The sequence below is a fragment of the Peromyscus leucopus genome, chromosome 8a (assembly GCF_004664715.2).
Source record: "Peromyscus leucopus breed LL Stock chromosome 8a, UCI_PerLeu_2.1, whole genome shotgun sequence".
Classification (NCBI taxonomy): Eukaryota; Metazoa; Chordata; class Mammalia; order Rodentia; family Cricetidae; genus Peromyscus; species Peromyscus leucopus.
In genome coordinates this window covers 43,457,246-43,469,977 of record NC_051085.1, presented here as the reverse complement: position 1 = coordinate 43,469,977, position 12,732 = coordinate 43,457,246, and the positions used below count along the sequence as shown (strand labels likewise).

Genomic DNA, 12,732 nt, shown 5'->3' with positions numbered 1-12,732 from the left:
GATAGGTTGAGAATCATGCATATTATTGAGGACCAGTGATCTGGGAGAAGTTCTAAATAGTTTTATTCTGTCTACTTTTAGGTTATCTTTTTCTCTGTTGGAAGTTTATCATCCCTGTACTCTAGGTAACTGACCACAGCTCCCCCAACACCCTTCACTGGCCCTCTCAAGAGTGATGCAGTTCAAGAAAACAGGGTCATGGTGGCCCATACCGTAGACTTCCTAACAGAACATGTATGTTAGCTCCAAGCAGCACCACCACTTCCCTATCCATCATTATTAGTATGAAAATGTATAGTACACATGAAGAGTCATAAATAGTTAGGGTTTCTATTGCTATGACAAAACACCATGACCAAAAAGCAAGTTGGGAAGAAAGGGTGTTTATTCAGCTTACACTTCCACAGCCCTGTTCATCATTGAAGGAAATCAGGATAGGAACTCACACAGGGCAGGCACCTGGAGGCAGGAGCTGATGCAAAGACCCTGGAGGAGTTCTGCTTCCTGGCTTGTTTCCTTCCTATGGCTTGCTCAACCTACTTTCTTATAGAACCCAGGACCAGCAGCCTAGGGATAGAGCCACTCACAATGAGCTGGGCCCTCCCACATCGCTAACTAATAAGAAAATGCCTCACAGCTGGATCTTATGGAGGCATTTCTCAGTGAGGGTTCCCTCCTCTCAGATGCCTCTAGTTTGTGTGTCAAATTGACATAAAGCTAGCCAGCACATGAAGCAAAATTGTTGTCCAAGGATTTCATGGAGAAAACTCAAAATTGAACATTGTCATTTTAGGTATATTTTTATTATTCATCCTTTGAGAGTTCCATACATGTGTTTAATGCATTTTGATCATACCTACTCACACTCAGCCTCAAACTCCTCCCAGACCCTTCTCCCATGTCCCCTCTCAACATCACGCCCTGTTTGCATAGCCTACTGAGTTTGGTCAGTGCTGTCCACGTGTGAACGTAAGGCCACCCACTGGAGCGTGGACAATTTAACAGGGGCCACTTCTGTAAAAAGAACAGACTATCCCTACCCCAGAAGCCTTCAGCTGCCAAAGCTTCTCAGCCATGGGAGGGTCCCCGATCTGTGCTGGAGTTTTGACTGGCTTGGTCTTGTGAGTTCATGAGTGCTGACCACGCTGATGTGTCCAGCAGACACTGCTTCCTAACAAGACTTTCTAACCTCTGGCTCCTTTGTTTCCTTTCTGCCTTGTGTTCTGCACTATTCCTTGAAGTGTGTGTGTGTGTGTGTGTGTGTGTGTGTGTGTGTGTGTGTGTGTATAGAGGAGACAGAGATGTAGCTGTCTCATTTAGAACTATTTAGGACTGAGCACTTCACCGTTACTAATTCTCTGACATCTGAGCACCTAAAATTGTGCATTATTGCTAAGAATTATGAATCAAAAAGGCATCACATAACTTCTCTTGCAATTGAGGCCACCACATGACTTTCTGTCCTTTGCTGTTACCAAGGACAGGGCCTCCTATCACACAGTGAGGAGACATAGCTGATTCAGTGATGTAAGGAAGCCAGACATGGAGGCTTAGGTAGCTCGTTAATGGTCTAATGGAGGGGGAGGAGTCAGAATGTTTAATTCAGTACAGTTCTGCACACACCCATAAGTCTAGATTTCCCTTCCCAGCTGTCTTTGTTCCCTTTCAATGTCGGTGCCTAAGTTCTACAAATTCTGGGACAGAGCTGCCCACGTGAAAAGCTAATGCCGACACACTATCTAAATCTGTTCTTGGCGTCTGGAACGGTCTTTCATTATAGAATTTCTATTTCTAAATCCCAACTGAACAGTGGTGGAAAAGTCCACTGTGGTTTTTATACTTCAAAAGAATTGGTAGAGGTGCTTCAATTGTTACTTACTTCCCAGCCCTCCATTAGGATTATTTCTTGTTAACCTAATTCTTACTAGGAGACTACAGAGAAATGGTTCTCAACCTGTGGGTCAAGACCCCCACAGGGGTCATCTATCAGATCTCCTGTATATCAGGTATTTACATTACAATTCATAACAGTAGCAAAATTACAGCTATGACGTAGCAACAGAATGGTTGGGGGGTCACCATAACATGAGGTATTCAGGGGTCACAGCATGAGGAAGGTTGAGAACCACTACTCAGACGCTTGTCTCAATGTATCAGCTTGGCTGGAGCATCAGGCTTCTTTCCAGCTGGAATCTGTCTGATGTGATGAGTGCAGGGCCCAGTGCTAGCCATAAGCTGGTGATGTGCATTTCAATGTTTCACCCACGTGGTCAGGATTTGACTTTTTAGGACATCTGATGTTTGGGAGCATTGGGCATCTTTGCCACACTCGGCTCAGGACAGGCTTTGGGAAGAGTTCTGAGGCTATTTTGTTATAACAAATAGATTGTGGAAAGAACTGTGCTCTGAGAGATAGTCAGAATAAACATTTCCTTTTGATATTGAATAAACATGAGTTACATGTGGCCCTACTATTAAAGGAATTGAGCATTTAGTGAATCTCCATGTATTTATCTTATATTAAAATATTAGTGCATGGGCATCTTAATGGGATCCAGTGTGACTTTCTATAATTATTATATATACATATATTTATACACACATATATATTTGACATGTGTGCCAATCGAATCCTCCCCCCCCCACACACACTCTCTCTCAGACCTCTTTCCTAACTTCCAGTTATCTCTAGCCTCTTGTCTAATTGTGTGCCTGTCACTCACATGCCCTCTCTATCATTACAAGCCAGCAACCCAAAGAAGATTCCATGTCCATCTCCTCATTTGCATCAGGCACTGTGGGCCAGCTGCTGGCCATGAACTCTTCTCAGAATTATGAGGCTGAAGGTGTCTTTGCCCACCAGATGGATTTTATATAGATACATGAAATTCACACAGCAAAATGAATTAAAACATACAACTCATTGACATACAGTCATTCCATACAACAAACACCTCTATCTGTTTCTAAAAATGTTTCCATCACTCCAAATAAGGCCTGGCCCCGTTACTGAGCTTGGGTGCTGGAGCCAGCAGTTGGAAAAGAGAACTGCCTTAACACTGCAGAACTGACGGTCGCAAGGAGCCAAACCACCCGGATCCTCACTGAAGAGTGTTCAGAGAGGAAGGGAGTGAAGCCAGTGACTTTTCGCTACACCCCTGATCAGCCAAGTCCACCGAGATTTAGTGAGGAGTTGTGTTTTCTCTCTCAACTCTATGATGAGTCAGAATCAATTCACTTGCATGCGCTGGACACCCCCTAGACCAACAGGCGAAAGACTGGCTTTTCATGAATCCATGACTTGAAAGCCTGGGGTAACTGGTGGGAACTCCCAGCCTGCAATAGGAAAACAGAACTATTATTGTGATCTCTATGAGAAAGGGAGCTAGCGGGGAATAGATTCCGTGACATCAGGCCGGTATGTGGGGGAGAGCGAGCCTGAGAGCTGGAGTAATGGCAGGCGTGGGTAGAAGGAATTGTGTGTACATCCGTGGGAAGGTGGCGGGGAGTGAGGGGGAGGATGAGCATGGTTCAGAACTGCATGAAGAAGAGGAGACATAATGAGGCCAGTCTAATTACAGAGGAGGCTATACAGTCAGAACAAATAATACGGAGGGTTTTTTTTTTTTAACAATTGGGCCTCCAATAAATGATCACAATATAATGCATGAAAATACTTTAAATGAACAATAAAGAGAATCAGTCTATAAGTTCAATGCAATCTCAATTCAAAATCCATCACCCCCAAGGCTGGGCATGGTGGCCAGGTGAGGCAGAGGATTGCACATTCAACGATACTCTGGGCTATATATGGAGAGTAAATCTTAAACTCAAATACTGCAGTAGTATGTTTTATATGGATTGATAGAATATATTGCAAATATAAGAAAATCATATCTCCAAAGGACAGAAATAGTAGTGGGGTGTGGTGGCCAGGGCATGTAACCCCAGAATTTGGGGGACAGAAGCAGGAGAATCAGAGGTTCAAGGACTCCTCTTATATAACAAATCGAAGCCTGGTCTATGTTTCCAAGCAAACAAACAAACAAACAAACAGTTCCCTCAAGGCCGGGAGAAGGTGGTTAAAGTCGAAGAGTATGTCCTACCACTTAGAGCCTTCTCAAACTTCCTAACACTGAGACCCTTCAATACAGTTCCTTGTGTGGTGGTAATCCCCCAACCAGAAAATTAGTTTTATTGCTACTTCATAACTGTACATTTGCTACTGTTATGAATCATAATGTAAATATCTGACATGCAGGATATCAGATGTGTGACCTCCCAAAAGGGGTCACAACCCAAAGGTTGAGTACTGGTGACTTAGACTTACAAAGTTCTAAGATGTGGGGCGTTTACCCACCAAACCCACAGCTCCCCAGAATTTTCTTGAGTGTGAGCAGCAGGAAACATTAGATAGAAGGATTTATTGCAGAGATAAACAGAAAATAAAGGATAGCCTCGAGAGGGCCTGGAACCTTTTCCAATGGCCCTATCTCTGCCCCAGGGTATTTATAGAGACGCCAAGGGGGTGGAGCAAAAGACCTTCCCCCCAGCACAGCCAAGTGCAGACCATCTCAGACACCTGCACTCAGGCCCGTGGTCCTAATCATCCTCTATGCAGACCTGCTGGGTAAAGCCACAAGGAACCCGAAAATGGGCTCCCACACTAAGAATGGAAAGTGTCCTTTGCATAGCACTGAACTTCTGGGAACAGTACCACCTTAGAGACATTTGGTTTGTGGCAAAGTTCATAGATACTGCAAAACTATTTAGAGAGAGAAGGAAAGGGAGAAAGGAAGGGAGAGGGGAGGGGAGAGAAGAAGGAGGGGAAACCTTGATTTGTACCTACACTGGAAACAAAATAGTATGATAAATTAAGCTGGACTATAGTAGACCTCAGAATGAAGTTAAAACAAATAAAAACAAAACAAACAAAAAAGCCTCTTAAGATGATGCTAGCCTAACTACCTGCAGTGAAGAGGTTTTTCTTAATTTCTGATCCATCGTATACAAATAGTTTCTAAAATTCTCTTTGATGTCATGACGATGCCAGAGTGCTGTAAAATTTCTTAACGCTTGCTCCATGTTTCTCTCTCATTATAAACCTCTCTAGACATTTTGAAAATAATACCTTTCCATTAATTATGCTCCAGGAGAATTCTTTTGTTTGTTTGTTTTGATTGGCATGATTCAGACACATCAAGCCTGAGTTCTGCCACTGAGCTACTACATTCTTCATTCAACGTTTTTGAAGACGACATACCACAATCATGACAGTAGGCAAAGTTTTCTCAAAAAAAAAAAGCAAATAAACAAACAAAAGCAAAACAAAAACAAAAAAACCCCAAAACAAAAAACACCAAAATCTGTAATGAACTATTTAGGACAAATAATTGTTCTGCAATCAAATTAAGAACTTCCATTTTAGTCAGATGTGGTGGTGGCCCACACCTTTAATCCCAGCAAAGGCGGGTGGAGCTCCTTGAGTTCAAAGCAAGCTGAGGTCTTTGTGGTCTACATGCAGTGAATTCCAAGACAGCTAGGGCTGCCTACACACTGGAGCCCTGCCTCAACAAAACAGATGAAACAACAGTAAAAGAAAACACTTTCTGAGCATCAAAAGGCACCCGTAAAGAAAACACCAGAGGAGCAGACAGTCCCCATAAGTAAGAGCAGACATGTGTAATCTACAGACCCAAAAGAAAGAGGCAGCCGGCACCCAGTGTTTGAGTAAGGCATGTGGATAAGGAAAGAGTCCGGTGGAGATCAAGCAGAGATGTAGCAGGCAACCACAGAGGAGGCTTTGCTCTTAAGTGTCAACAGGAAATTGCAAAATAAAACTCCATGGGCTTCTGCTAGGAACCCAGGAGAAAGCTTCAGACTAAAACGATTCACAGAACGGTTGGCAGTGAGATATTAAACAACGCTGAGAGTGAGCAGCTCTCTCCAAGGAGCAAGCTTAAAGCTCAGTCCACACACAGAACAGCCTATTCACAGAAGTGGCAGGCTGAGGACAGACATGTTTACATGTCAACAGTGTGGCTGGGGTGCCTGGAGGTAACCACAGGGAAGTCAAAAGGGCCTTGTCAAGTTCTGGAAAGGCATTATTTCCTGATCAGGCTGGTGGCAGCATGGAGGTGTTCAGTTTGTGAAGGACCAGGGGACCACTCCCCACACACACATACTTCCTGTCTAGGTCTATGTAATACTGTCGATGTAACAATCTATTGATGAAATTATTAAGGCCACTCCATGTAGTTAAAAGGGAGATTTATTTAGTGGCGTAACTTATAAATGAAGGGATAGGTAGGTTGCAGGATCTGGGAAAGACGTAGTGCGGTCCGGCGGTGATCTCTGGAGAACTCTCCTCCGTCTACCTCTAGCATCCAGGGTCCAGGCAACAAGAGAGGGCGGCACATCCGGATCTCGGGTCTTCAGGGTCCTCTCTTGGCCCCACTTTGTAGGCGTGACAGTTACCGAAGTCTCAATGGGGACTGGAACTTCCAGACCAAAGCTGGAATGGCTACCCATTACAACCATCAGTTAAAATTCAGTTGGACGGGTCACGGTATTGGGGAAGAGAGGTGATTTTTTTTTTCTTGTTATTTTGTCTTTAAACGTCATTGACAGTACACTCTGAGGAGGTACTGCGCTTACTGTGATGTCTGTGGAAGAGATGTGGACTAGTGCCGGCAAAGCTGTTAGAATCATCTGTGTTACTTCACTGGGCCATGGTCGCCTTTCCTACCATTTTATAACATGCTGTTCAATTTCTGACTAGGAAGTGCCCTCTGAAGACCCCAATCTCGGAAAAGAACAAATAGTAGATAGATAGATGGATATAGATTAGGTAAATGACTGACCTAAGACTGGAATATAGACAGATGACTGGCATTGGCTGACTGCTCAGCATGCCCAAGGCCCTGGGTCCAACCCCAGCACCAAATAAACAGGGCAGTGTTAGTGTGTGCCTGCGATCTCAGCACGGAGAAAATGGAGGTGGGGAGACCAGAGTTCAAGTCCTCCTCAGCTGTAAAGAGAGTTTCAGAGCAGCCTGGACTATAAGAATCCCTGACTCAAAAACAAGAACAAAGCCAGGGTTGGGTGTGGTGTTACACACCTTTCATCCCAATGCTAGGGAGGAAGTATCTGAGAGTTCCAGGCCAGCCTGGCCCACGTGCTGAGTTTTAGCGCATCCAGGGCACTAGAGCCATACTTTATCTCAAAAACAAAGCCGACCAGAATTAAGGAACAGATAATGAGGTGGTCAATTCAAAGTTCTTTGCCTTTTAAGGGCAGGGCTGGGAGGCAGAATAGAGAAGGTGACATTGAGTAGTCCTTTTAATTACTCCTCTTGCTGAAGGATTAAGGCATAGAGAGCTTGGTTATCTTGTGTGCTGAAACCAGGCAGCTTGGGGATTGATTGCTATCTCTCAGCTGGAATGCTGACAGAAGCTTTGCTTTATAGCTGGTGACAGGGAACTTCAACCTGGTGACTGCTCCAATTTGGGTTTTTAATCTGGTGTTTTGTGAGCCAGTGGAGGAGCCTGTTCAGGAAGTAGAGCATTCTGCCATTGTTTAAAGATACATGCTGTGATGGGGCTGCCATTGAACTGCACAAGTTGAACGCAAGAGGCTGGGTGGGGGCATGCCATGGAGGTGGCCGGCATTAGCAAGCATTTGAAACCTTGGGAAAGGACTCTGGAGAGGTCCAGTGGCCTGGAAGTCAGCTCCGAGAAACTTCCCATTTTAGAATTAGGTACAGAAGGAAGAATGAGTGTGGACCCCCTGTTACGAATGAGCCTGTTGAGAACCAGAAATGCTCATTAGTTTGTTCAGTGTGACTTAAGCTCCTAACATCCCCAGCGTTCAAATCACAGCTGTCCCAGCCTTCAGCTCTACAGTGTCATTTTGAAAGTTAAACTAGTAATGGTCCTGCTGGCTGGCCCATTCCGTGACATCCGAGTGAGTCTGATCTCAGGGGGTGTACAACGGCAGAGCCCGGGAGTCCTCAGTCAAGAGTGTGATTCCACAGTCTTCCCCACAGGCCCTGATGGATGAGGTGCAGATGCTCCAAGATGAGATCAATGGACTGCAGGCGTCTCTTGCAGAGGAGCTGGTGGCCGAGTCTCAGGAGTCGGACCCAGCGGAGCAGCTGGCCCTGCAGTCCACGCTCACTGTCCTGGCGGAACGGATGTCCACCATCAGGATGAAGGCGGCTGGCAAGAGGCAGCTTTTGGAGGTAGCTCGGGCCCTGGAGGTGCCTCAGCTCCTGCATCTGAATCAAGCTTTAGTGTCTGTTAGCAATAGTTCTGGCTCTGATGTGAACTACATGGGTCTGTTTTTGTTTTAACTGGGTTTTGTTTCTGTTCTCTTTTTTGATATCTATTTTTTAAAGCTTTTACACATACTCACACACACACACACACACATATTTGTGTAAAGTATGGAAACCACATGTGAGAGAAATCATGCAATATTTGTCTTTCCACAATAGGTGTAATTCACTTCATGTTTTTTCCTTTGGTCATGTCAACTTTCTTGTTAATGATGCCATTATATTCTTTATGGCTGTAAGAAATTCCATTGTGTACACAAACACACACATACACACACACACACATGCTCATGCACTCCACACAACGTTTTCCTTACCCATTCTCTGCTGTTGAACACCTCAGTTGCATCCACAGTTGGACTGTTTTGAGTGTTGAATAGATATTCAAGTGAAAGTGTCTCATTATTTCCCAGGCCCAAGAAGCTGGTATTATGTTTGCATCAGGGTCTGGAGCACACAGCACAGTCAGGGTGGATCTACGAATGTGCTCTGGGTGGGAGACACTGAGAATGCAGAAGGCTGGCACCTGGTGGACTAGAGCCCCATGGACAGGAATTACAGATCTGAGTGATGATTTGCTGTGACTGGATAAGAGCCTGTGATGAGGAATAGAACTAATACTGCGAAGCATAGTCCTGCCTATGCACTGTCACCCAGTCCAAGCACATTAGCTCATGAAAATACCTTTGTACTTCTGTTGCCAATGTTACTTGATTTAAATTTTATTTGGTAGGCAGATTTTGGCAACAATAATATATATATGTTAAAAATCAACTTCTTTTCACTGGCAGACGGGCATGGGGGGATTTTCACATACTAATGTAGAGACAGAGAAATCCGATTTAGACTTCCAAGATGTGGCCTGACTCTGGGCGTTTGTTTTGTTTCCCATGTGTTTGTGGGTGAGGCCAGGGCTTGGGACTGGTGCTCTGTTGCATGCCATCTTCAAGTTCTCACTGCCCAATGCTCCCTCCAAGTTATCTTCTTCTTCATTCCTCAGGAGAAGCTAAATGATCAGCTGGAAGAGCAGAGACAGGAGCAGGCTCTGCAGAGGTACCGCTGTGAGGCGGATGAGCTGGACCACTGGCTGCTGAACACGAAGGCCACCTTGGATGTCGCACTTGGTACACCCCAGGAGCCCATGGACATGGACGCCCAGCTGGTGGACTGCCAGGTACAAAGATCCTCTAGAACAGTGGTTCTCAGCCTGTGGGTCATGACCCCTTTGGGGGTCGTACATTGCATATCCTGCATATCAGATATCACGATTCATAACAGTAATAAAATTACAGTTGTGAAGTAGCAACGAGATACTTTTATGGTTGAGGGTCACCACAACATGAGGAACTGTATTAAAGGGTCACAGCATTAGGGAGGTTGAGAACCAACCGCTTTTGAAGGAAATGAGCCTATATCATGACGGAGAATTTTAAAAATGCAGAAAACACACTAATAAGATTCTGGTGTAGATAAATGAGTTTCCACAAGCTAGAGACTTTATATATTTATAGGATCAAAAAAGCAATGCATCACTAAAGCATAAATAAAACTTAAACCTGGAATTGGTTCTTGAAAACCATTGTCTTCGGAAAAAAATCAGAAACTGAAGAAATGGTTCAAGTAGTTAAGAGTGGTTGCTACCATTCCAGAAGACCCATGTTAAGTTCCCAGCATCCATATCAGGGACTCCCTGCCTGTAACTCCAGCTGCAGGGGCTCCAATGCCACTAGCCTCCATGGGGGTCTGCACTCATGTGCACATATACACATTCCCATCATTAAAAATGGTAAAAAATAAAATATACTTTTGAAGAAAATTTCAGCATAGTGGCTTAAATTTCTAATTCTTTAACCCCAGTACTTGATAGCAAAGCTTTTTTTCTTTTATATTTCTTTGAGCCTTACTTTGTAGCCCTGCTGACCTGGAATAAATACATTGTGTAAAACAGTCTGGCCTTAGACTCATGGTAATCCTCCTGTATCAGCCTTCTATATAATAGCATCACAGGAATGAGCTAACATACCCCGTTTATCTTTGTCTTTCTTAAAGCAGATTCTCAAAAAGGTAGAGTAGATTGGCCTGAGGTGCAAGGCATTCCTGCCTCCCTCCAACTCCAGAGCTGGGATTACGAGTATGCACCACTAAGTCCAGCTAAACTTCCAAATGCTGTGACTACCATTTTAAAAGACTATAGATACCAGAATATTTATTGTATCTATTTACTGGCTAAAAAAATATTATATATATATTGTACTTTTTTTTTTTTTTTTTTTTTTTTTTGGTTTTTCGAGACAGGATTTCTCTGTGTTTGTTTTGGTGCCTGTCCTGGATCTCTGTAGCCCAGGCTGGCCTCAGACTCACAGAGATCCACCTGGCTCTGCCTCCCAAGTGCTGGGATTAAAGACATGTGCCACCACCACCCAGTAAAAAATAATAATAATAATAAAATAAAATAAATAATAATAATAATAATAAACTCAGAAGAGTTAGTATTAATGATTCAAGCCAAAATAAGTGTGATTGGAAGCCTCCATGTGTGCTCAATTGCCATTTTAACCTAGTCCTCACATGGATCTTGGAAAACTTCAGCAACCGCCAGTATTAGGAAGACAGAGAGTCTAGTGTGTCTTGTCTTTCCAAATGTGCAATGGCCTTCCTTCCATGTCAGGTCTCTAAGAACTGATGTAAGAGGGAGTTTCATAAAGGTTATGAAGGTTAAGAGCTGTTTTATAAAGGTGGTTGTTTTTTTGGGGGGAAGGGGGGTGCTTGGTTTGAACTTTGGTTTGATGCTAGGAATGGAACCAATACACTTTATCACTGAATCACATCCCCAGCTTCTTAAAGTGTTGACAACCTCAGGTCAATGATGCCTCTCCCCACTATCCTTTTTCCTTTTCTTTCTTCTTCTTTTTTTTCCCCTCAAAAAGTAACAAATTAAACATAGGGCCTCATGTGTGCTAGGCAAGGCCCGCACCACTGAGCTACAAACCTAGCCATGCACAAACGTTTTTTTCTTATTATATGTTATGGATACTCATGCTGGCTTCTTGCTACTGTAACAAAATCCGTGAGATAATATCAACTTAAAAAGAAAAAAAGGTTTATTTTCACTCTGTTGAGAGGTTTCATCCATGCATTCCATTGCTGTTTTAAACAGCACAGTGCATCATGTTGGGGGCACATGGAAGAAGCCTGCTCATCTCATTGCTTGGAACAAAAGAGAAAGAAAAAGATAAGCATTCATAATCCACTGAAACAAGACATCTAGCCTGGCAGCAGTGGCACATGCTTTTGATCCCAGCACTTGGGAGGCAGAGGCAGGCGGATCTCTGTGAACTCGAGGCCAGCCTGGTCTACAGAGTGAGATCCAGACAGTCGCGGCTACACAGAGAAACCCTATCTCAAAATAACAAACAAACAAAAACCAAAAATAAAATAAAATAAACAAGCCATCCAAAATCCCCCAAAAGACCCCACTTCCTAAAGGTTTCTATCAACTTTCAATAGCACCAAGCTGAGGACCAGGCTATTAACATACCAGCCTGTAGGAGGCACTCCAGATCTAATACAGCAAGAAACAGTGACCTCGCATGTGTCCACCGTCAAACTTCATGATTATTAACATATTACACTTCACATGTGAGTGAAATACACTTGAAATCTTTCATTTAAGGGGCTGGGGAGATGGCTTTAGCAATTAAGGGCACTGGCTGCTCTTTCAGAGGACCTGAGTTCAATTCCAAACACATATCGAATGGCTCTCTCCCATCTGTAACTCTAATCTCAGGGGATCTAATGCCCTCTTCTGGCGTCATCAGGCACTGCATGCAAGTGGTTCACAGCCAGACATGCAGGCAAGACCCCATGCACTAAAAAACATGGAATGAAAAAAAAAAAAAAATAGAAGATTCTAGAAAACCCTTCCCAATCCACAGAGCTAAATACCAGTGAGCACAAATTCATATTTCACCTATGTGGCATCAAAAGAGATCTGCCAATAGCATTAGCTAATGAAGTCTATACCAGGGGGGTCTTCTTATTCATATTTGAGGCTCATAATATGATCGTTGTCACTCAGATCAGGCAATGCCTTCGGACTCCTCTCTGTGTACGAGCAGCTTTCTTCTCTGTCTCGATGGTGGAGGTTGAAGAACCAGATGGGAGCTTTTTCCAGTATTCTTAGCCTCCTTTCTACTGTCAGAAGCTGAGGCATGCATCTATTTTAACATTTCCTTCTAGGGCTTAAAATTAACACTCAAACTAGTATTTCAGACTTGTGTGATATTGTTGTCGCCACCCCCACTTTTAGTTATATCTGTTTTTAAAGAAATTCAGAGAACCTGCAGTACAGTTGACATTATTCTGACAATACAGCTCAGGCTATTTATAAAGTA

The 12,732-nt window shown here is 43.7% G+C and overlaps 1 protein-coding gene across 1 annotated transcript in view; it reads left to right on the top strand.

Annotated features, from left to right (window-relative positions):
* The window catches only part of LOC119086849 (nesprin-1-like), a 191,335-nt gene that overhangs the window by 37,512 nt on the left and 141,091 nt on the right, over nt 1-12,732 (top strand). The window contains 2 exon segments of the mRNA XM_037200369.1: nt 8,036-8,242; nt 9,339-9,512. Coding sequence (XP_037056264.1) covers nt 8,036-8,242; nt 9,339-9,512 — 381 coding nt within the window.